At 39.1% G+C, this 26,362-nt stretch overlaps 1 protein-coding gene across 1 annotated transcript; it reads right to left on the bottom strand.

Moving 5' to 3' along the window:
* Positions 1–5,032: 5,032 nt before the first annotated feature.
* Positions 5,033–23,989, bottom strand: gpm6aa (glycoprotein M6Aa; the record flags this gene model as incomplete). Its single annotated transcript, XM_080035896.1, has 7 exons — positions 5,033–5,185; positions 6,523–6,588; positions 7,387–7,463; positions 8,096–8,249; positions 9,753–9,909; positions 13,325–13,517; positions 23,953–23,989. The coding sequence occupies 7 exons, from the start codon at positions 23,987–23,989 to the stop codon at positions 5,033–5,035; spliced, it is 837 nt and encodes a 278-aa protein (XP_079892022.1).
* Between the last annotated feature and the right edge of the window lie 2,373 nt (positions 23,990–26,362).

Here is a 26,362-nt window from a genome sequence, read left to right as displayed (position 1 = left end):
CAAGAGTGAACAGGCTGGGGATCTAATTACAGTACAGGTGACCTGTCAGATTGACTACGTGGGGGAGGGGGTGGAGGATTAGTGGAGGATTTCTTAGGTTTGCCAGGGTCACACAAGCTAGGTGCGAGTCATTGTGGCTAATTTAGACATAAGGTCATCAGCTAATTGTGATGAGGGTTCCCTTCATGTGATTGAGCCATGCCTTTGTTAATCTATCACGTTACCAACCTGACCATGGCTTTTCAGAATTTCACTACCAAGTTTTGCTTAATGTTCATGCCCCTTACCTATGGGATGTTTGACACATTTTGAAAATATTAAAGTAAGTACAGGAGGAAAGACCAGCCATGGTATATCTACACCACTCCCTTGTTATATTAGGCACTTTGGTTTTGACCCATTGTTGTCAACCACAGTTTTTTTTGCACCTGCATACCGATGTAATTCCCTGTGACTCAAAAGTTCCTTAAATGTATTATTGTGCAGGAGGCATATAAGATGTGTAAGCGAGTTCTGTCTGGCACATTGGTGCAAAGTGTAATCTTGGATGTGATTTATTACATGACTAGTTGAAGCGGTGGCTTAGGATAGGGGGCCAAACTCAACCTACCTGCCGATGACAGGTCCATAGTATTGCATCCTTTTCACATTTTCTGTTGGTTTAGTGTGGGCACACAAAACTTTTGTTCCTAGACCATTTTTTAGAAGGAGGCCTTAAATGTGGCCGTACATTATATTTTGTTGGAGTATTTTCTAGCTAGAAATGTTTTGCACACATTACAGAAACTGTTCTCAAGGTTAAAGCATTATCCTAAAGCATGCATTTTGATGGCTTAACCACTGCCAGTGATATAATTCCTATAATTTATATTTTGATTACAATTTTTGTTACTTTACAAAAATGACTTTGGGATTGGGAATTACAGTCATATGAAAAAGTTTGGGAACCCCTCTCAGCCGGCATTATAATTGACTCTGCTTTCACAAAAAAAATATAAAAGTGGTATGTCTTTAATTTACCAGGAACAGCTAAGTACTGGGATGTTTTCCAAACAAAGATTTTTTGAAAAGCAGTATTTGGTTGTATGAAATAAAATAAAATGTGAAAAACTGGCTGTGCAAAAATATGGGTACCCTTGTGGTTTTGTTGATTTTAATGCCTGTAACAGCATGTAAAACTGATGAATTTAAACACAAAGTTGGTTGCATTATGTTGTTAAGCCTTGAACCTCATAGAAATGTCTGTTTAATCATGAGAAAATGTATTTTAGGTGCCTAAATGCAAGTTGCACTTCTCTTTGACTCTCTGCTGAAGTGAGACAGAATGGGATCATCAAAACAGCTCAAAAAAATCTGAAAAACAAAGATTGTTCATTGTCATGGTTTAGGGGAAGGCTACAAGAAGCTTTCCCAAAGGTTTCAATTGTCAATTTCGACTGTAGGGAACGTTGTCAGGAAATGGAAGGACACAGGCACAGTGGCAGTTAAACCCAGGCATGGCAGACCAAGAAAAAAACAGGAGCGGCATAGGTGGAGGATTGTGAGAATGGTTGCACACAACCCACAGATCACCTCCAAAGACCTGCAAGAACATCTGGCTGCAGATTGTGTATCTGTACATCGTTCAACAATTCAGCGCAATTTGCACCAAAACATCTGCTTTTTATAAAGACCAAATAACTTAATTTTTGTCTCATCAGTCCAAAGCATTTTCTTCCAATATGAATCTGGCTTGTCTAAATGAGCTTTTGCATACTCCATGCAACTGTATCTGTGGCGTGGGCGCAGAAAGGGCTTCCTTCTCATCACCTGGCCATACAGATGTTTTGGTGCAAATTGCACTGATTTGTTGAACCATGTACAGATACACAATCTGCAGCCAGATGTTCTTGCAGGTCTTTGGAGGTGATCTTTGGGTTGTGTGCAACCATTCTCACAATCCGCCGCATATGCCGCTCTTGTACTTTTCTTGGTCTGCTAGACCTGGGTTTAACTGCAACTGTGCCTGTGTCCTTCCATTCCCTGACAACGTTCCTTACAGTAGAAATTGACAATTGAAACCTTTTGGAAAGCTTCTTGTAGCCTTCCCCTAAACCATGATAATGAATAATCTTTGTTTTTAAGATCTTTTGGGAGCAGTTTTGATGATCCCATTCTGTCTCACTTCAGCAGAGAGTCAAAGAGAAGTGCAACTTGCATTTAGGCACCTAAAATACATTTTCTCATGATTAAACAGACATTTCTATGAGGTTCAAGGCTTAACAACATAATGCAACCAACTTTGTGTTTAAATTCATCAGTTTTACATGCTGTTACAGGCATTAAAATCAACAAAACCACAAGGGTACCCATATTTTTGCACAGCCAGTTTTTCACATTTTATTTTATTTCATACAACCAAATACTGCTTTTCAAAAAATCTTTGTTTGGAAAACATCCCAGTACTTAGCTGTTCCTGGTAAATTAAAGACATACCACTTTTATCTTTTTTTTTGTGAAAGCAGAGTCAATTATAATGCCGGCTGAGAGGGGTTCCCAAACTTTTTCATATGATTGTATCTTCCTGCTAAAAAATGGTTGCTGTTGCACTACCAAAAACATATCACATGTCCGTACACTCAAGCCTTATTTGTAAACATGTCATGGAATATGTTCGTAATTTTTTTTAGATACTTAATATAAATTGGATTATTCTGTTCTATTAATTCAATTTATACAAATTAATTGAATTATTCTGTTCCTCTTATTCTACAATCTCATACATTGATTTTATTGGAACCTCATATCCAAAAACACATAACTGTAATAATTTAAATGTAATAATAGTGTGTGCTTAAGTGCTTAATAACTCATTTATATTGTTGTTCAATGTGGTCTCTCAACTTTTGACTGATAACTCTTTATTTGGAATGACTCAATATGGAGACATCTAGTGGTGTGATGTTGTTACTGAGTCTATTTCTTACTGTTAAACAGCTGTTGTTTTCTTTATTTTATTAAACCAATAAATCAAATGCTCTATGATCGTATTCATTCAAGTCAATGACAGTTGAACAGCTCATTTTTAGGACTCCTGTAATACTACATACATGACTAATTAACATTTTTAACCTAAACAAAATGGACACACACAACATCAAGTATCAACAAGTACACAAGTGAATTTAATTAATGCAAGCAAATTTGATCATACAGGTCAAATAAGCCACTTCAAGCTGTTGGCACATGAATGTACAAAACAGATTCAATTTAAAGCCTGCTACTACGTAGTGAAAGTACAAAAGACTAATACAAGGAGAAGGCTCGAAAGCATTTTTTAGGTCATTACAGATTAAGCAATGTTGGTAGAAGTAGTAGTTTTAAGACATGGTTGAAAGCTCATGACAAACAAAATAGACACAACTCAAAGACTACAGTCTCTAATATCAGTAGCATAACGCGGGAAGCGTGGGAGGTGTTGTACTGCACATATAAACAAAGGGTTGATCCAGCAAGACAGTCAGAAGTGTAAAAATAAAGAAGTTAAATAAAGTAACTTTTGAGTCAATAAGACTATATTAATGCATGTCCATGCCACAAAAAACATCTAAATTCACAGTCTTTACTAACATTACAGTTATCCAACTTTGAGTTGAACACCAATGCGCTTACATCTAAAGAGAGCACAGAAATGGTCAAATAAGTGCATGAATCTAGCTTTTTGAAATACTGACAAAAACATTGCAAGGCAAAGAACCGACAGGCCACCCTTGTAGTTGTATGGCAGCAGGTTGTGTAAGCAATACAGTTACTGTCATGAACAAAATGACTGTGACACACACGTTTCTCACATCCGATAATTCCACCGAGTGCCACTACACCAACAACGTTTTATTGTGAATGTTTTCGGTTGAGACTGATGGATGCAAAGTGGACTGACCCACAGTGATCTCTCCTTTCTCTCGCATGAATTGTCCTTTTCAGTGCTTAACATATACAGTAGGTATGCTTTGATATACAGTATCAGTATATACAGTGCAGAGATCTGCAAAAACTGGAGTTTAGTATTTATAAAGTTCCACTTTTTAGAAATTAAAAAAGGGGTTATGAAGCATGTTTGCTAGTGCTTGTGTGACTTCTGATTAAAAGACAATGGAATCATTCACAGTCCTAAAATACATTTAATTGGCAAGCTTATCATAAAATAACCCATAATTTATCTTTTAATCGATTAATCATCAATATCTGTCAAAATTATTGTATCCTGTTAAACAGGCTTGGCACGTCTAGCAAATATTGGTTTTACTCTAACAATTTGGTATTTATTATTGTGTTGTCTTGCTGTTGTATAACTTCAAATAGAAAAACTGAATTTGAATTACTTTCATATGAAAGCAGTTTTAATCCCTGGGAATACTAGTATGACAAAGGCTTATATAACTTCATGGTTTCATTGTGAGATTGAAAATATTTTCAAAACCCATTCACATACAGTACATAGTTCTTGATCATGACATCTCCATAAACACGACATGAGAAATGTGCTTGAAAACCCTTTTAAGCCCCTGTTTATTTACCCCCTCAGAAATCAGCAAAAAATAAATTATGCATGAAAGCAAAATGACACTTAGCATCAAATAGAAACTTAAGAAAAATAAAACAACTATACGCAAATTATATATATATATTAAAAAAAATGAAATTCTACTGCTACTTCAGATTCTACAAACTACACTAATACTACTATCAGCACTAAACAACTTGTATCAAGAATAATATAACTGCCATAATGATAATCTTAACACCATCCATGAGAGAGGTAAAGGGGCTTTTTTTTTCATTTAAAATGCTGTTTGTGACTGAGGAGGCTTGTGTGACGTCCCTCCCCAGACCACGTTGTCATATGACGCACCAGTGACATCAGCAGTGGCGAGGGCCCTAGGCGCCATCCGCCCCCCCTCGGGAGGGGATGGTAGAGAGAGACAGATAGAAAGACAGAAGAGAGAGAGAGGGAGAGAGGCCGGAGTGGCAGGGCCAGGCCTCACGCTGGTCTTTATGTGTAGGCGTTGAGACGTTCCTTGGAGCGGGTGGAGTGGATGTCATGAAGCTCCTGCTCCTCCTTTGACTTGATGTCCTCGTATTTCTGCATCCGGCAGGCGTCCTTCACATAAGCCCAGTTTGCAGACAGCACCATCAAGTAGTGGATCTGTGAGAAGTTGAAAGTAATAAGTATATGAATATGTTTTTAAATTTCATAAAATAACATAAGATACTGTATGTGTTCTTTAATGTGTGCTCATATTTGTGCAGTCAAATTGGGAATCACATGAGATGGACTTTATTCCATAGGATCTTATGAGAATATAAAATAAGAAATATAAAGTTTAATTCACATAAAGTATAATTCATTTCTCACTTTAATTATCTTTTGCGAGTGAAAATTGTCAAGCAACTCGGTTAATTTGAAATGCAATGCATTGACTTTTTAAACTGGTGTCGATGTATTGGCCATTTGAATTATAAGGAGGATATTTCCAATGATCCAGCAGGTGGCAGCATAATGCTAAATGTAGTATTGGCCTTGTGTTACCATGGCAGTTCAGGTTTTAATGACTGTATTGTGCTTTAATGACCTGAAGTTGTAACACGGCTTTTCTTTTCACAACGAGTGAGAGATTCATAGCTCCACTGCTTTTTGTGTCTGATGCGCAGAACGACCAATTAGGCCATTGAGCCTCAAACACAGGAAAGACCAACATTCTTTAGTTATGAATTTCAGTTTTTTCCCCTTATTTGTTGAATATGATAATAAAATATGTTCTTGCTTATTGATTCTGATGATGATTTCTGGATTGACGCTTTTTTGAAGGCAGCTCAATTAATGGTATGCTCTGAAGTTTGACGTAAGGTTTTCTCTGCCATTAACCGTAAAAGAAAAACTAGGATGTACTGTAGGTTAAATATTCTTGCCACAATTTGCTACATCATCCTTGCATAGCAAACACTTTCTCAGAAAATGGCTCCTCACAGATTACTGAGTGATGTTTGCAGCAATCTCTGAGCCCTTCTTCTCCCTGTTTCCATGACAACGACAAGAAATGCCTGGCGCCTCCGAAAGAGGGAGAGACGAACCCTGCCTTTTTCACTGCGCCAAAATTCCTTCTCTCCCATCTACAGCTATTCTCTCACAGGCACAACACAACACGGGCAACCTATGAACCAGACACAACAACACATACAGTATCTTCCCGGCTACAATATTTACCCATATTACCTTCACCTTCAAACAATATTTAAACTCCTATCGCTGTAGACATTATTTTCCCACACCAGACAAAGAATAGGCCTATAGGATACATTGTTATTTTTATCACTTTATTTAAAAATAAATAAAACTCGGGCCATCTGTGGCATATACCTTGATATATACCACCTACCACCAAAATGGGTTCTAATGTTTTGTGGTTGATATTTAAGATTTTTAGTTCTGTTTGAGATTTTTCATTGTTTTAGAGAGAGTTGCAATTTTAATTGGTGTCTCACCATAGCAATAACAGCAGCTCCTGCTCCAGCGAGGGCACAGATGAACAGGTGGAATGTCATGTCCAGCTGTAGCAAATAAAATAAAATAAATTGCAGCACACATGTCTCGTCAAGGCTTTGGGGACATCTATGTTGGCTTGAAAATGTATATGTGAACATATTCATTCGGATTTTCATCCCTGTAATTATAAACAGTTATACGTCAATTCTTTAAAATGCCATCACTCTGATTAACAATTAAATCAGTCATATAGTGGCAATAACCCTGTTACACTAACACAACCACTTACCCATACATCATATATTAACAGTTTAAAACACAAAGCGTGCTTCAGTAAATCATTATCCCCTTCACATTGTATAAACATATACACATTTATGCAGAGCTGGGAAGGGGGTTACTATCCTGACTAAGAAGCAATCTGAGGCTACTTCATTTTGAGAATGAACTGGCAACCTATTTTGTAACAAAATTAATGGAATGCATTAACATACATTTGATCGATTGTGCTAACTTGAGAAGTCACGCGATATACTGTACCTCACCTGTAGTTTAAGTATGTGGCCCTCAGTTAACAAATGTGGACATCGCTGGATTAGACAGAGTGTGTGTGTGTTTGGTGTTTTATTGTGGCTGATGGGGATCAGTGTGAGTTCATCTAATGTATTTCAATTGTTACGGTTTATTTGTTTAACATTTCTAACTGTTGGAGCTGTCCTGCTGTTGTTGTCAAATCACTCATTATTATGTTTCAAACACAGATATCATTTTGAACTTAAATTGAAAACATATCTTGCATGAATTTAAAATGTTCACCTTAAGTAACTATTGCCATTGTTTGCTAAATGTGACCTTTACCGTACCTCATTGGATTCACACATCTTGTAGAATTTTTCGGATCCAGCACACACAGTTTTTGCCTCAGCAATTGGCACAATACCTGAAATAAAGTACTTTATTTATAAAGCATATATGGAAAGCAACATCCAAAACATAGTCAAAGAACAGACAACCACAACGTGCATGTATGTAAAAAATTCCATATGTGCGATTACATCCTTATAATGCAGACTTAACATGTACAATGCCACACACAGGTAAGGTCTAATTCCATAATATGATGGTGACAACACAAATGGTTGTTGACACAGTGTCAGTATTAGCAGTTGCCTGTGGCAACTCGACTGGACGAGGTTGCACTAATTAAAAATAATGAGCTCATTAAAAGTTTTAAATTTCTAAAGTGGTTTATTTACCTGTTTTTTTTATGGAAAACAATAAATCGATAATTAGATCTTGTCTGCTCTAAGACTTGCATCTGCTATATGCCAATATATATTAGACCTCTTCAGTTATCCATAGCCTTAAAAGTTGAAGATTTACCGATAATTAAAACAAGATAAAGAGAACAAACTAGGGACTGTTCTTGGTATTCTATAAAAGAACATCTCCAAGAAGTTAAGATAAAAGCAGTGATGACAATTGTGTTCAGCTGTTGTAACCATAGAGATCCGAGCATTTGAGATCTGAACAGCCGGGGGTGAAGAAATTAGACATTATATTCATCCTTACCATACTGGCGTGGGTCCAGGCAGAGTGTGGCCCCCTCGAGCACGGTAGCATTTTGGCAAATATTCCAGATGTTGAAATAAATGAAGACTGGAAGGGATGTGAAAGCAGTCACTCCGAGCCAAGCCAGCATGAAGATGTATGTCAGCATGATGAACTAAAAGAGCAACAGACGGACACAAATCACATTATGGGTACTGTGTTGGTTAACAATGTTACTGTAATCTGTGTAAAGAATTTCCTACAGTTCCAAATTACAAGTTAAATGTATGTTTTCTGTATTCAGATACACTCGCACTAATGTTACTACTATAACTACTACTTTTACTACTACTAGATAACAGGTTTATGTTTTGTCCGAGGACATTTTTGAAGGACACATGGGTCTTCAGGCATAACAATTGGCTGGTACGAACCTGTGACCCTTTTATGTTAAGAGGTGTTTCCAAGCCACCACTTGCCCATTTGGTTTGGACATCTCCATGGGCACAAGATTAGCACACACAAACGTAACGGCCCCAAATACCACAGTATAGTTAATTTCCTTAACCTTCCCTGTGGAGTTTCAAATTTGCTAAGCAATTGTATATCCCAAAGATAATCTTGCTAGGATTGCTGCAGGCTTTTCATTATCCTCCATATGAGAGCACTCCTAATTTTTTATTGTTGTCAAAGCAGAAAAATAACACAATTTTTATAGATGTTTTCAATGTAAATTCATAGCTCCTCAGTTGTGATGCAATAAGGATTATGAATTTATGAATTTAGTTAATCACTTAGTGCTCAGAAGCATTACAGTATGTTTTTTCTGGCTGATTTGTCATGTTTGCTCAGCTCGTACATGTTTCTAAATATAACGTTGACTTCTATACTTAATTAGCTAAAGTAATAAACCTTAATATTTGATGCCCATTTGAAAAAAATAAAATAAAAACATTAAACTCCTGACAGTGACAACAGTGATTTGCTAAAAACAATGATGGTTGGACACATAGCTAGAGTAGTGTGTGGCTGAAGAGAAGAGTCACTTACAGAAACCTTAACCTACTCAACCTACAGGGATAACTCTTTGGGGAATTACCTAACATATAGACTGTTTAATTATGTGATCTTACAAAAATGTCAGCAGCAAAGGAGGCTTATATACACTATTATTACACAGCACTGATAAATGTTGTTTTGATTGGTCAATCACGGGCAATTCTACGGGCAATTATTTCTCGATAAGGAGAAATATTCACTGTTGCCATGGACCTACAGATATTGTTCTGATCTATCACTTCCTGCCATACATTGACAGACATATACAAACAGTTAGACTTAATACTCCTTCAAAAAACTATGGAATACTTTTCAACATTACATTAAATGTATTACGAGAGCAGGGAACTTCAGAGACATGGTTGATGTCTGAAAAGACTCCAGCCAAGATGACATCAGTACGTTTGGCCACAAAGTTATATATTTACCGTTACTTTGTAGAAAGTTCCGACTGTAGCAGACTACTTTTATGTACTGAAAGCAATAAAAGCATTTATAAATTAATAAAACCGAAACCCTTACATATGTGATATCATAGCAATAAAGTTTAGCGATACCACAGCCACAATCAAAGCCAAATTTGACTCTTAGTATGCAATAACATGTTTATTTATCCTACCCAAGCACTGACACAGCGTCCGCAGGTGGTGATCTTGAAGTCTCCATACAGGTCTTTAATGGCTCCACTGGTGAAGAAGCCCTCCACCATCAGCAGGATGCCGTAGACAAAGAAAGCCGAAGCAATGCCATAGAGCACATACTTGATAATGTCAATCCTGGAGAATGAATAGAGAACCACTGAAAACATCCACAGCAACACAATGTTATACTTGTTCTGGGTAATATAATTTTATATAGGGGAGAACGGGGGAATCTGAGGCATCGGGTAATGTGAGCCACCCCCTGTATCTAGGCAATAAAAAACATTTGTGGTCATGTGAGATATATGTTTTCAAGCCCCTCTCATTTCCCCATGGCCCTGAAAGAGAGGACCTCATGGTGCTGTGGTAAGCATGTTTTTTTCACCAAAATAGGTATTTTGCATGTAAAAGTAAATTTTCTTGCTGTCAACTTAATCAACTGTTGTGCCAAAGCAAATGTATTCACGTAGAAAAACTTCTATCATACGTGTTGATGAACTACCAACATATGAAACCATGTGATGCTGATAACTGAAGATTAGCCTGAAATGCTAAAGAGGTAGTTTTTTCTCAAATTGTGGTGGTGGGGGAAAGTGAGCCACTGTCTCACTTTCCCCCACCATGAGGCACAAGTTAAGTTTAGTCTTAAACATATTTTAATGTAATATTACATGACATATGTTTTATTTTAATGTCATACACATTGTAGAAAAGCCATCATGCCAAGGAAATACACCAGGAAGACGACCTGGGGCAACCACACGGAAAGAGCACCTTCTCATCTTTCCCTGTAACCTTCAGGGCTGGAATGTAGAGTAGGCCTAGTTGTAGAGTATGACAGGCTGATGTTATAATCCAGTTGGGTCTTCTCCTGTGTTCTGAGTCCCAGGCTGTTCTCGCTGGTTCTGATTTTCCTTTGCTTTGACCCCCAGACACTAGCTGGCTCTAAGGGTCCTGTGTTCTGACCCCCAGTCTAATCTAACTGGTTCTATCTTTCATTTGAATCTTATTAAAACCTTTTGAATTATTAGGGCCCGAGCACCGAATACGGTGCGAAGCCATATTGAAATGCAAAGGATTTTTCTTCTTTTTATTATTATTATTTGTAGTAATTTTTGGCACTTTTCACCCCCTTCCCGTCATGCATAACTTGAAAAACGTTGTGTACCCATCAGACCTGCAAAAAATTGCAACTTATCGTTGGTTTCGAGACCGGGGCAAAAAAACGGCGCCCCCTGTGGCCACAAACAGTTTTTAAGGAAATGCATGCTAAGAAATTGGGCTAGAAGCCTGACATTTTAGGACAACATGTAATGGCCCAAGGCGCACATAAATGCAATTTTATGTCAAGGGCCAAAATCGCCATATTACAAATTTTCACATATCGATGAACTCGTCCTAGAGTTGTTACGCCAGGAACGTCGAACCACTTCTCAAATACTCAAGACGCTTGCCCGATGTTAAATTGCGAAAATATTTCAAAATCACAGTAGTACCAGGGAGCTATTGGGGGTCAAAGTTGACGTAAACATCATAAAAAACCAACCTCATGAAACTTTAATTCATCATAACTCAGGCTGTGTTATACCTAGCTGCACCAAATTTAAAACCCAAATGTATCTTTGCAGGCCCCCTCTTGAAGCCCCGCCCCAAAATCAACAGGAAGTCTTTTAATTTGAAATTTGTGAATTTCTGACTCTCAAATCATCACAATGTTAAAAAATTCATAACTCCTAGCAGGAACATATTTTGCAAAACTAAAACTCTAGGGACATTCATGAGACATGGAAGATATACCTAAAATAAATTTGTTTGATTCCGAATAACTATGACGAAATGCCGGCCAATATTCGCCAAAATTTACTCAAAAGTCATAACTTCACATTACTCTGCAGGATTGCAGAGTAAAGTGGACTCATAACAACTTTTTGTGCAAAAAAAAATATGATAGGTTAAGTCATCAGACATGGAAGATGATATACCCGAAAGCTTGTTTTAATCGGAACCACCGTCTTGCAGCACTGAACGCGTCATTCGCCAAAAAACGGACCTCATTAATCCTTTAATTGATCATAACTCAGGCTGTGTTACACCTAGATGCACAATATTTCATATAGCAATGTAATATCCCAGGACACACCCCAAAATCAACAGGAAGACTTTTAAAATATTCGCCAAAAAAAACAGGAAGTTGGCCTAACTCCACCATACTCTGTCCCATCTTCTCCAAATTAATTTGTTATGGTTAATGACACCCAAGGCCTGAGGAAGCCCAAACACTAATATGCATAGAAAGTGAGAGCGCCACCTGTCAAAACGCCTTCGCCATAGCTTGGCGTCTTCGCCACTAAACAGGAAGTAGCTGTAACTCCACTATACTCAGTCTGATCTTCTCAACATTTGATATGCTTAATGAGACCCAAGGCCTGAGTAAGCCCACACAATAATATTAAGAAAAAGTGAGAGCGCCAACTGCTGGGTCAATTAAATATTGCATGCTAATTAATTACCTTCAAGTCCTACACACTTGATCGAATCAACCTCAAAGCAGCTCAGGGAGGTCTAGAGACAATGATAACACGGGAAGCCGGTTCTATCAGCTCCATGGCCTTCGTAGTTTCTCGGCGTCATCGCCACGAAACAGGAAGTCGCTGTAATTTTGCTCTGCACTGTCCCATGTGCTCCAAACTTCACCCGCCTGGTAAGAGCCCAGGCCTGAGGACTTCCTTGCATCCGTATCAAGCGCGTTGCGGCAACTTCCACACTTCTGGTGACAGGTATTACTGTGCCGCGTGCTGCGAAGAGGAGGAGACTGCGGCGCATTCTCTCACGCGGTCGCCCGGAGCGCCGAGGCCGGCCAGGACGGCGTCCAGCACGGAGGTGCGAGGGCCCGGTCATCACTGCTCGCAGTTTTAATAATATGTTGTATTTGATTTTGTTCAGAGTTACTTTCAAGTGTTTGCTTAATCGACCAAACCCCATCAACCCCATCCGACATTAGTTCTAGAATGTGTGGCTAGCTTTCAGGATTCTTACTGTTACAATATGTGTTGTTATGGTAGTTTCAGAGTGGAAAAAGTAAGTGGATCAGTTTACCCCACAGCTGGGGTAAGTGAGCCACATGACAACTTTTTTTAAAACAATCATATTTTCACTGCCCTTTGTCTTGAAAAAATTCTGTTACTGCCCATTTCTAGGAAACATCCTGAATTAATGGGAAATGTGTAAATTTGAGTGATAAATAATTTTAGCTCGCTTAGAGGAGAGCAAATGTAAAAAGTGGCTCAGATTACCCCGTTCTCCCCTATATATATATATATATATATATATATATATATATATATATATATATTTAATATATATACTTATTTATGTTAAGTTGCTGCAAGACACACAGATAATGCAGAAGCCATATTGTTCTAAAGCAAAAACCTTATTACATTGGACATTGGTGCAATGTGGAAATTACACACATTCTTATATATTTTTTATATAGAGTTTTTGATGTTAAGGGCCTCCTAATTTCAGCGTGATCCCTTTTTCTACTCACATGGTGAAGACGTCCAGTGCATCCACTGGGCTCCGCACCACCTCAAAGTAGTTCTGGAGGATGGTGACGGTGCCGGACAAGGCCTCATGTCCGCAGCCGCAGAACAGAGCCACGCCCGCATACAGCAAGATAGTGGCTATAAGAGATGGGTATGGGATTCCCCCCAGGCATTTGATGCAGCATTCAAGGCATCCTATAGAAACACAAATAATAGATACATGATTAGTCAACAAGTGCAGAAAAGGAGACATCAACTTCAAATGGGTTGAAATTTCTCTATTGTGAACCGTAAAAAACAAGCAAAAAAAACTGTCAGGATTCTTACTTGATTTTAAATAATTCAAACACACTCACAACATTACTTTCTGATGATCTCAAACATTCAAACCCGAGTTGGGTGCATCTGTGGAACAAAATGCAACATCTTCACAAAGCTTGACTACAGGACGCTTGTCCCAGATATATGGGCAGCTGGTTTCTTCACACACTGTGTGTCAGTGTATTAAAGCCACAAAATGGTAAAATATATTTAATGGCCACTTCCACTTTGTCTATGCTGTGGTCTGGTGTCATATTCCCTGGTATTCTAGGTCAATAACGTATTCATTCCATCAGTTGTTCAGCCCTACAGAGGATTCTGACATTTTATTCAGCACTAAAAACCTCTAAAACCGTTATACAGTATAGTGATTCAGACCTTTAACCCAATTCTTCCTGAGCTTCCCGGGGGCCCCTAAGGTGACTAATCACTGCTCGGCTCCAACTACCATCTCCTGTCGCATAGATTGCTCTCAGAGAAGCTGAGTCTGTAAATACTTATGTTTCGCGAGTGTGTGTGGCTTAGGTTAAAGAATCTCCTCGTCATACTTGTGTGTTAGAGATAATCTGCATTCACATCATTGTCCTCATTCAGTAAAGAGACTCTACCGTAACAATCAGTTTTTATTGCCAGTTGTAGAGACGATAAAAGATTTCAGGATTGTTCATCAAGGAGGTTTTTAGCACCACCTCTTTTATAGTTATCTTGCTGTCATTACCTGTGTTACAAAGCAGGAGCCAGAGCAAATACCCCCCCCCCCCTCTCTCTCTCCTCAACTCTGTGCTTTTGACTGATCCAAACCCGAGCAGAATACCAAGTAGCTGTTCTGCCTGCTGGGCTGTGCTGAGCGCGTCAGACCGTCACCCAGACTAGCCTAAATTATCTGCATCCTCGCTGATGTAATCCAGTACGCTTCTGGATAGGTGGGTTTCCTTTAGGTTTTCATGTCATGGAACAGGGTTTGCTGCTTCCCAACTGTTTTGCTGTTTAAAACCATCATGTATCGTTATTGCCTGACCAAGACATAACCCGGGAAGGGAAGTGAAATTGAGAAGACACCTCACCTTTTGTGCCTTTTAGGGTGTATTCACACATGGAAAGTCCGTTAGTTCACTTGCTTTGGTCCAGACCAAATAGAATTTGGATTTTTTTGTTTGGTGTGGTCCACTTTCATATTGCCCCTTTTGCAAGTGAACCAGCATTACGAAGCAAAACCACACGTGATCTAAGGTCATTCATTCATTGGACAGACATTCTGGGGTGGAGAGAAGCAGGAAGAACGAAGTAAAAACTGCGAATTTATCATTGATATAATATGGAGTTAAAAATAATAAAAATGCCTACATCTAGCCTATAAATAAAGAAGAAAAAAATCTAATTATTGTTGTTTCATATGTTTATAATATGTAGCCCTATGACAATGCCACGTTATGTGGCTTCTAGCCTACGATGTGAAACATCATTTTTACTGTATTTTTGCTGCTGGACGCGCGACTCGCGTGAAGAATAGGCTCAAACTGAAACACAGCTGATTAAGCTGTGTATCAGCTGGGTGTCAGTTCGGCGCAGTTCAGCACCAAACTGACACGGGGACAGTATTGACGGTCCCGTTGGGAAGAACAATAAAAACACACACTTCATGCAAAGCGCAGCGTGAACCTGTTGGCACTGTAGGCTACGGGAGACGCTCCTCTCCATCTGATCGCTGATCCGCACGCATCATTATCAAATGTAATATTTTCGCTCGGGGCTCCCGGTCAAACCACAACTAATCTTCCTAACAATGGCGACAACAACACTTTCCCATAATGTGAAGCTGATGGCGATTTATTAAAAAAGAAAAGAAAGAAAAGGCGCAGTGCTTCCTGCAATTGGGTCGGATCGAGTCCGGCCAAATTCACACCACAAACGAACTGCAGCAGAGTGCGTTTTGAAGCGCATCGAGACTACCTCTTCAGCTGGGTCTCGGAGCGTTTGTTTGGTCCGCCCCCGAGTGCGATTGCTGTATTCACACCTGTCTGAAAGATGCGCACCGAAGGTGGAAGTGCACCTGAGTTCGTTTCAACCGAACTAAACACAGCATGTGTGAATACACCCTTAGACTATCAGGTACTGTCATCTGACATCCACTCTCATGCAGTATCACGTCAATTCACACCTTCATTCATGAGTCTGTCGACCTGCTAAAGGTTTAAATGGCTTTTTACTCAGCCAGTAAAACCAATGCCACCTCTTGGATGAGTGATGAAAAAACTAAAATTCTTCAAGTCCAATGTAGTTTAATTTTGATAGTTACAAGTTAAAAGAGACAATTATCAATATCCCTGTTAAAATAACTAATGTCAAACCGTTTGCATCGTTGTTCCGTCAGTCGTTTTGGTGCCCTGCAATATAATCAGTTTAAATGTTTTATGTGATCTAACACTGGTTTATAGAACTTACTTGGTAGTGTATTATCAGTCATGATTTCTTATTCAAAAATGTCTTATCCTGTGCTAGAAGTCTCCACAAGACATTAGATTGACTGTATCTGGCCGCTTATTCGTCAAAATTAGAAAATAAACATGTTTCATTAAACAGCCAAAGCCAGTTATGCCCAGTACAGTACCATTCCCCTGCCCCCCCACAGTTTGTCAAAAAACTATGTAATTCATTCCCTCAGACTCATTATCTCGAGTTACCTTATCATGTGATGAGGCGGACAGTGAAAGGATTTATTGATGTGAGCAGACACATTTATCCTCCATGCTCTGGGTCAGTGTGCCTGATTAAGCAACAGTAAAAGATCACTGTCCAGTCACATAAAATACTGAGCAGAACAGACAACTGACTATTATGATGATTAAATCCCATGGCATGTTGTAATCCCTTGGTGTGCATATGCATGCTTTTTAAATTTTGTTTGTTTTTTATGAATCACCCTGATGGAGCATATGGGATCATATGTAGTTTTTTCTTTGCCCACCTCCGAAACATGCCAGTTAAAATTGGTGCTGTGGATCTTCGGAGCCTGTAATCTTATGTGAAGGGAAATGAGCAGTAATATAAATTATGTATGTCATGGCCTAAATCAAGGTTTATTACCACTGCATTATTTACATATCTGCACACAGAATAAACCAGCTGGAGCTGTCATCTTGCCGTTCTCTATTTTAAATATATTTTACTTTTCCCCGACACGCCAATCAAATCAATTTTCAGGTGTTATAACTGTTTAAAACAGAACCAAATAAAAGACCTGAAACACTGGTTTGCACTATAATAGTTTATGATCTACAACAAAATAATGTTGTCTTAGTGACTAGAATGAAAGGAAGTGATGTTTCCATGGAAATGGATAAAGATGAAGTAACAAGGCCATATGGGAGCATTAGTGAAGGGATGTTACAAGAGTGAAGTTGTATTGATTGTCTGCTTTTTATTTTGTGGAGGGGTAATTCCTCAGAACCGCATATCTTCATGAGTAACATTCAGTTAATTCAAACTGCTTTGTTTTGTATTTTGCAGTGTAACTTGGCTTCCAAGACACTCCATTAAAACTGGACCATGTTATGATTGCTTTGTGGCTGTTGCGATCTATTCGCTGTGATTCATTTCTCAAGCTCTGATATCAGGTGATACACATCGACACGGTGTTAAAACAAAATCCCTCATACAGCCTCCCATCTCCTCTCGGTAACTCTTCATTGATCTTAACTGACTGCAGAAGGAGCTGGTGAAAAATGGCAAGTAGTGGTGCGAACTGACTGTGAGAGCTACGGGATGCTTGATCCATAATTTAGAAGCGGCACAATGCAGCAGAGCACAAGCCTCTCACATTCATTATTCATGCTTTCTGCTTAGCCCAACATTACCTCAGATGAAAATAAAAGAGCCCTTGCTTGATGAAGAGTCACAGATATTTGAATGAATGTTGCTCACAGGTGCTACTTGTCTTTTGTAGTAGAGTGAGTCAAGCTGGGAATTTGGCCAAATGGAATTTGCCTGACCTGAGCTGATTTAAGTGGACCAATATAAGACAGGAGGCAATATGGATTTTGTAAATTAAGACTTATTCATAAAATAAATACTTATTGAAACCTGGCCCGGGAAGTTCTCAGCATGTCCTCTCTGTCCAATTTAATCTCTGTCTCTCCAAAACGCTCATATAAAGCCAAATGCCAAAAAGTTATCTTAAAAAAACCCTTGTAATTTTTTTTTTATTATTTAGAGTTATATTCAGATTGAAATGCTTTTGTTCCTCTAACAGTTACATCATATTGTATGTATAGTGTTTGTTATATTCCTCTTGCCAAAATTGAAAACCTGGCAACATAAGAATTAGTGTAATGAATTTTGAAAAAAGGTACATGATTTCAAAGAGATGTTGTTTTTGGATATTCTATCCTCCAAACAAAACACCCTCTGTCTAAAAATAAAAGCAAAAAACAAGATAGAAAAAAAATGAAGGCCACATGACCCCAAACACTGTGGCCCAATCAACAGAAGGCGTCTCCCTATTACAAAGAGAAAGGATGACCCCCTCCCAAGGCCCCTCCCACCTCCTACTTCTCCTCCATCTGTCTGTGTCATATCCGACAGGCAAAAGACACACACACACACACACACACACACACACACACACACACACACACACACACACACACACACACACACACACACACACACACACAGACTCTCACTGACCCAGTCCACATTCATGAGGGATGAGGTTATCCTTAAATAATGCTTAAAGCCAAATTACGTCCTTCAAAGAAAACATGACTCCAACATCCGGGACACAGTTGGGCTTAATCATTAGAGGATTTGCTGCCCTTTTTTTAGATGCTAATAATGAGGTTGTTTTATTTGTATTTATAATTACAATATATAATTTTTTTCTGACTTTACTGACGTGCATCAGCTGGTTTATTCTCAGTTACTTATTTTAACTGGTTATATGCATACATACTGATCTATCAGTCAATATACCAGTATGAAGTGTATTGGATTCTTGTCAGAACATATAATTGATTCCAGCTAAAAAAATCAAAAACCACCAGAAGTTTCCCATATTTACCTTTATAATTTCCATACATTTTTATTTGCCTCACTATTTATCGAGCACTATTTAGCCTTACTTATTGCCTATTATATGCCTTATTGTTGCAACATATTGATTATGATTCAGTAACCTTTTTCATTCCACATACTTTTATTTGTCTTATTTCAATATATCATTATTCATTATATCAATATTCAAATTTCATAATTTGTAATGTTGGCTGGATTCCAGATAATTTTTTCTAAGGATGATATTTTTTTGTATTGACTGTATGTATTTGTTGGTGCATCCCTAATTAAAAACTCTCTTTTTGAACTCTCTAAAAGTTTTTTTTCTGCAGTGATAGCCACCTAAAATATTAAATAACATGCTATGTTAGAGGAGGAAAGTAATACAATTAAATAAAGGGGATGAAAGAAAATAGAATAATCTACATCTTATGTCTGGTGCATGTCGACTGGACTTACAGCGCAAGACATCCAATCAGACTCAATTTGTGTGCATTCAGCTAGCAGTTATTAGTTCCTTGTAACCAAATGAGTTTTGTATGGGGGTGGGGTGGCAGTGAGCCTGGTCCTACAGAGAGAGAGAGAGAGAGAGAGAGAGAGAGAGACACCCAAGTGGGGGATGGTGTGTCTGTCTAAGTCTGAGAGTAATGGGCGTATACGAGTCTCGTTGCTTTCCTATATTGAACGCGCGCACCCCCTTCCCTTGAAGCGAGTTGGTTTTTCAGCTCTTGCACGCCCCCATCTTCTCTGCGCATGTTTAATCAACCAGTATGGTTGCCATGTCAACCACAGCACAAAATCTGAGAATAGACCGGGTACTTCAGAGCCATGACCCACTTACTGTATGTCAACAAATTCAGTGGGACAACAGTGAATGAGACACATTACACGGAGAACCCCTCTGGGCAAAAATGACGTTACAGGCCAGGTCTAAAAGCCCTGCTACTGATTTCCTGTCTTTCTTTTTCGCTTCGATATGGAAGAGGGTGATCTTGACTGCGTGACTGCAGAGCAGGGATATGTCTTTTGTCTGTGCCCTGTTCAGTCATCGAACTGAGGGTCAAATGTCAAAAACTCATGAGAAGAGAGAAGGGTAGTTCTTTCACTTTCAATTTGTACATTTTAAGCGTGCAGCATCGGTGAAATGTGCTTACATGTCTTCATAGCCAACATTATAGGAAGCAGGCACCAAAGGGTGGAGGGTTTTAAGTCACAGCTCCTAAACAGTAAGGCATAATAAAAGCCTTTCCTCAGTATATCATTAGGAGGTGCATTCAATGTTTACCCTGGGTTTCCAAATACACTCTCCTCCGAAACAAACCAAAACTAAATATTTAAGCAGATTTTTCTAATTGAATTTTCCAACTCAATTAAATTATAGTTGGATAGTCTCTGTATCTTTGAGATGAGCCTAAACATTTAGAACATTGTATCGGCTTACCCATACACTATACTCAAGTATGTATCATTGTACTAGTGGTTTTAAATTAGGATAATTCCAACACCATCATATTGAATGGTTGCACTATTCCAAGGAAGTTATGCACTATTAGCCCAACACATTTCTTAAGAACAATTGGTGGAACTCTCTTGATTTCTCTGCTGCTGGATTATTTTTAGGATTTAAAACAATGAGCATAAGAGAGAGGGACACACAGGACCCTGTAGCAGATTTCATTGAGCACAGGTACTTTATTTAGGTATAATCCCTATAAATAAACTGTGTTCAATAAGGAGAAACCATCAGTCTAACCACAGCACATACTGTATATCCAGAACCGCAACTTATGAATAAACTGTGCCTTAACCTGTGCAGCTTTCAATTTAAGGTGGAGGAAACTTTTAAATGTGTAAGTAAAATCCAAACAACTTTACTTTCATGCCATGGCATTTGACAAACATCCTACTGTGTTTTATGTAGATGACTAAAATCGGCTTGCCAGGTTAGTTCCCTGATCAAACTGATCAAACAGAAGGACAAGCGGTGCCTTGTAGAGTAGCTTCTTGGCTCAGGAAACGCTAACAGGTGTCCCTTTCTCAGTTTTTCCAATCTGCAGCAATTAACACAAGTGTGAATTATCTCCATAATGTTCTTTGGTTTGTTTTTAAAACGTATTGCACATTAAATGTCTATTTACAGAAGCTCCCTGCGAAATGTCAATCATTTCGGCTCTGTGTTCACATTGTTGAATCCTGCTTTTTTCAACCATAGGGCTTTGGTTTTTTTGCTCCCTGTTGCTGATGGCCACCGCAATACATAATGTGCACTGCTAGATTTGGCTGGCAGCTCATGTGAACAGTGCCCACATGGTGCTTCTGACTCATAATCTTTAGATTTGCAGCCTCAGAAGAGGAAGACAGAAGGGCATTAGTGCACTCATTGACACCTACACCTCTTTTGTGGTGGAAATACCTTGTTTGACGTTTATTAGTGTAATACATTCTCACCAACACAATTATATCCACTTGTCCTTTAACAGTGTCATGAATGTCTAATAGAGAGTAAATATAGCTGTCTATAAAAAAACACTATACATCTCAACCCAGCGACACCATGCATAAGCTCTAATGGGCTTTTTTTTAATGGGCTGTAGCGTGCTTTGGGATAACTTCACAGCAAATGAAGTAAGGCATGCTTTGTTTCACGCTAACCCTAGCAAATCATTTTTTGGTTACATTTTCTTCACTTATTTATTATGATTGATTGTAGCGGTGGACTCTAACCTTCATGGAAAATGAGGGGATTCTTACAAAAAATGAGTGCAAGGCATTGAATTGAAGTGACATAGAACGAAAACTGACAGGGCTGCTTTAATGTTCACCACGCTTCATCAGAGCAATCATTTCAATCGTCTGTCTTCAATAAGCAGGAAAGAAGCTGTCAGCTTCCAAGTGAGTCATTTGATATAAAAGACCCACATAGTTAGGTGACCAGTGAGCCCTGCTACCTTGTTCTAACACAAATATCATACATTGTGTCATGACTGATCAGCCAATAAATCTCCTGAAATCTTGTCATATGTAATTGTAGAACCTGTGTGTACAATTACTGATTTTACCCCCCTCCCCCACAAAAAAAATTAATAAATCTTGTTAGACCAATTTAAAAATTGTTTAAGGGAAACTGCTCATCACAAGGACTATTTTTGTGTTTGTATTCTTGTAGAAGAGGATATAAATCACGGTATTTTTAAGGAAAATCTAAATCTAAAGGAAAGCTAAAATAACCTTTTAAAAAAGAGACTATGCATCTCACCATGTTGTAAGCGTTTAACTTCGAATTGGTTCAACTTTATTTCCACAGATTATTTTGACATATTATACAGTATGTTCTGTCAGTGATCACCTCTGAAGGCTTGCATTGTCTCCATGTTAGGACACAAATGTTTGAATCACTGTTGACATGCATTCCTGTTTTGGTCACATCAGAATAAACAAAAAAGTAATAATGAAAACTTTAGAAGCAAATCTAATGTTTCTTCATAATTGTGGTGAATCAGGTAGACCTGTCACCCTGATAGCTAAACAGCTGTGCCCAGATTGAATATAATGCAATGTAATGTTGACTGTATGCCCACGAGGTAACAGGTTGATCATTTACCTTTTGACAAACTCCTTGTGAATGGTGTGGACGTTTACAGTATCACACAGGAAACGTCAGCTATAAGAAGCATGTACAGCCCCCCCCCCCCCCTTAATAATGTATATTTTATCCTGAACCTCTTTTAAGTTTTAAGCTCCAAGCCTTTCTCTTTTCATCTGTGAAATGGCTTGTGGCGACAAACTCTCACTGCACTTAAAAAACAAAACAAATGTATGGTCCTCTCTTTGCGTGTTGTACAATCTTAGATATTCTGAAGATTTGTCAATGATGTTGATTGAAGGTAACAGCATAGGAGTTGGCACTAGGTAATAACATTATTTTAGCTTGGACCAAATGTAACAACGTTACATACAGAAATGCATGCACATCTTGCATGGCTGCATCTTTCAGTTGGTTGAGCATTTGTGTTAGCGGCCAAGGCTGACAGATCTAAAAAGGAAGGCCTGGGTACACACCTAGTTATGGCGACCAAGAAATATTCGATCAAAATCTGTTAAATTGGGAGTGCAAATGCCAAACATGACAATATTGCCATGGGAACAGCACCTCAGAAATGGTCCACTCCTGCAGCAATTATTTCAATCTACTGTGTGTGCATAATTAACACGTATTCAAGCATTAGTCTCTTTATATGGTAGATTATGCATCCTATTCTCCCAAACCTGTCACTCTCTCAATCTCTCTACCTCTTGCTGCACCTTCTACTCAATTTATGTCCATCAAACTCTGTCTCTCTCCCACACACACTCTCAGACACAGTGAACTGTTCCCTAAATGCCATCAGCATTAGTGAGCGAAGACTACATAGAATAGATACGACTACACTTGGCCAGTACCATGGCAACTGTTTCAGCTTGTGTGTGTGTGCTTGTGAGGAGTGCTAGGTTGCAGAGAGGAGAGAGAGGAGGGAAGAGAAACTGACACATATGAAGCCATTCCTGTCACGTGAAGTAAATCTGAGAGGGAGTGAGACAAGGGAGGCACAGACAAAGGTGTGTTTTGTGATACATGGCATTAGCATCCAGTCTGTCTCCGCTAAGGTACATGGAACAAATTTAGTCAAAATCTTCTCTTTTGTGCTGCCCAACCATACACTGAATCATTCATTGATAGAAAGGTGGTGGCGGGGGTTTGTGCGAAGTATAAATAGCGATTCCACTTTGCACAAAGCAGTGCAAACACTGCTTTGTGCAAAACGAAACCAAGGAAACACTTGCTCCTGCATCAAATCCATGTTGAATGTTGCAAAGCATCGCTGCATGCCTGGCTGTTTGTACACAAAGGACAGAACCTGAAACCTAATGGATTAATGAGTGTAGAAGCTTGGTCTGGTTTGGTTCCGCACTCTTCACGTTTCCCCTCTCAGCCATCACGACAAGCATGAAATCCTCATCAAGGAAACAAAGACAGTGCAACCCTCGCTGAGGCTGTTCACACCCCAAACAGCACATATAGACTTGCACTCTTCAGTGGAGTGCTGACACTCAATGGACAAAGGAATTACCACAAACAGCTGCTCTCCTATTCACAAAGGGAGAGGCTAACATTTGTGCAATCGCCTCCGCAGAGGCACCACTGACACACTGACAAAACACTGCTGTCTGATTTACTTGAGGAAATCTACCCAAATGTGCAAAGAAATCCTTTTCTTACCTTTCTGGGTCTGCCCCTCATCCATGTCTTCTTCCATTGTGCTGATTCTGTTTTTAGAGCAACTAGAGATTTGTAAACAACAAAAAATGCCTGTTCCAGTTGCAGGTTCAATATCTGATTACTTTTAAGGGTTAGTCCGCAAAGCACTTCCGCTTTCTTTATCACTGTCTCACTTCTCCACTTGTCTATGGATGTCCCTACTGAATACTGAGATTGCCTGTCAGTTCTGGTTTCTGTCAAGCGGCCGGCGTTGCGAGGGATCACTGAGTCTTTGTGGTGCTGTCCATTGCGAGCTGCTGTGGCAAGTGCTGAAAACCTCCTTGGTCTTGGAGGAGGGGAGTAGGGGGGGCTGGATGGAGCAGAGGGTGGTCGCTATGGTAGGCAGGAAAGCGCATGTGTGACATGGGAGGGGCTGGGGAGGTAATGCAGTTGAAGAGGCAGGTGTGTGAAAAATGTTGAAGTACAAATACTGAACCCACCATTTGGAATAGAGACAGAGCAGTAAATTTAGACCTTCTGACTGCCAGGCCTAGACAGGGGTGATCACAAGTGTGGGTCACCATTACTTGCATTGCCCACCCTAAACACCCCCTGGCTCACAGTCTGAATGGTTGAGCCCGTCGCCCCCCTTCCGCAGCATTGATTCTACTGCATTAACTCAACCTCTCCTTAAATAAGTGAGGGGGGGACTTCTGATTTCAAAATGCGATTCTCCTAATCTTGTTAGTCATACTGATTAAATGATACGATCAACAAGGACCAAATTGGATTCTTATCATGTAAATGCACCCTATATGTGTAGACCAACGCTAGATAAACAAGGTGTTGCCCTCTTGTTGTTTTTAGGATTGAAACTCAAGGATTATATGGGCTGCTACAGGTTCAGGTTGTTTGTTTTGTTTATGTGAACCTTTGGATGGACAGCCAAAGGATTGCTACTTACCCTAATTACTAATTACTGCTTGTTACACTTTAAAAGTACTTTTAAATTTCTAAAAAGCATATCAATGTCATGTATCTTGGCAGATGGTGCTAAAGTCTGAAGTAGCAAGCTGTGTGGCAGAAAGCCAACTAATTAGGAAAATTAGGAACATTTGTTGACATTTTCTGAAATGTCAAGTCATGCTGTAAGTGAATATATTATACAAAACTCAAAAGCTAGTTAATACTTCACACCAATAAAAACCAAGGCCTCTTGCCTAAACATGACACATATATTGACAAATTGTGGGACAGATGGTCTGAGGCGTATTTGGAAGATCATTGAGGTACATTAAACTGCTGTGGGATAAAATCCGCTGTATAAATAAAATCTGAATTGACTTGAACTACCGACAGATTGGTGTAGGGATGGGTGATCAGGCAGGTGGATTAGAAGAAACTTTAATAATCTCTGTGGGGAGATTGAGCTTCTGCTGCAGCAGAGAAATGGAGAGCAGTCAAGGATCTGGCAAGTAAATAGTGCTGAGACTTATATAAGTACTCAAATAGATTGTAATTAATACAATGATGGATTTGTATATGGAAAGTCCAGTTTGTGATTGATTTGCTTTTTATAGTGCTGTTTTGAACAGTCAGAACCAGCCTAAATAAAGTAATGTATCTGAACCATAAACATATTGAAAGTTTTCTTTTCAATCAAAATTCACCTTGTTTTAGCCTTAAAGTATAAATGCCCATATTAATGGAACTCTTTCGTAGTGTCCTCCAAAAGAACCGAACCATGACTTGATTATGGTTGTTTTAACTATAACCTTATTGGAGTGTATGTACATCAAATATCAGACATGAGTCACCAAAATTAGGAAGAAAAAAAGTAACTTTTTCCTGACATTAAATTCTCCTTAAACTTTCGATCAGCAGCATTTTTTTGATGTTTGGTCAGTTGGTCAATCACCACTTTGATTCAGAATCAAACTAGTGTTTCCTTTCAGCTCATTTGGAGGCTATTAGCTGCTTTCCCACCTTGTGCCACGCTGCAAAAGAATGAAGCTTGTACCTCTGGTCAACACAATTCCAGAAACGAGTCAACCACATGCGCTTGCAAGTGTTAAAGGTGAAGTAAGTTTATTTATTTTTTTAAGGTATTTTTGGGCATTTTTATGCTTTATTGATAGTGTAGAGACAGAGTTGAAATGGGGCAGAGAGGGGAGTGACATGTAGAGATCGACCGCGGGCCGGAATCGAACCCGGGTCCGCTGCTGGCCGAGGCCCATGGGGGGGACGCCCTACCAACTGAGCTAAGGGCGCCCCCTAAGTAAGTTGTTTTGATGGTTTGTATCATGTTTTATCACACTTATGAATCTGAGATGATGCTAGATAACTCGCTGCTTGAAGACCGCAGTGCATTAATGTGGTGACGTAGGGACGAGCGAGGGGACTGCTAACTGCAGTAACTGACAGGAAGTTA

The sequence above is a fragment of the Ammodytes marinus genome (genome assembly GCF_949987685.1).
Source record: "Ammodytes marinus genome assembly, chromosome: 10".
Taxonomy (NCBI): Eukaryota; Metazoa; Chordata; class Actinopteri; order Uranoscopiformes; family Ammodytidae; genus Ammodytes; species Ammodytes marinus.
The sequence above is the reverse complement of the archived record's forward strand: the minus strand, read 5'-3'. Positions and strand labels throughout refer to the sequence as shown.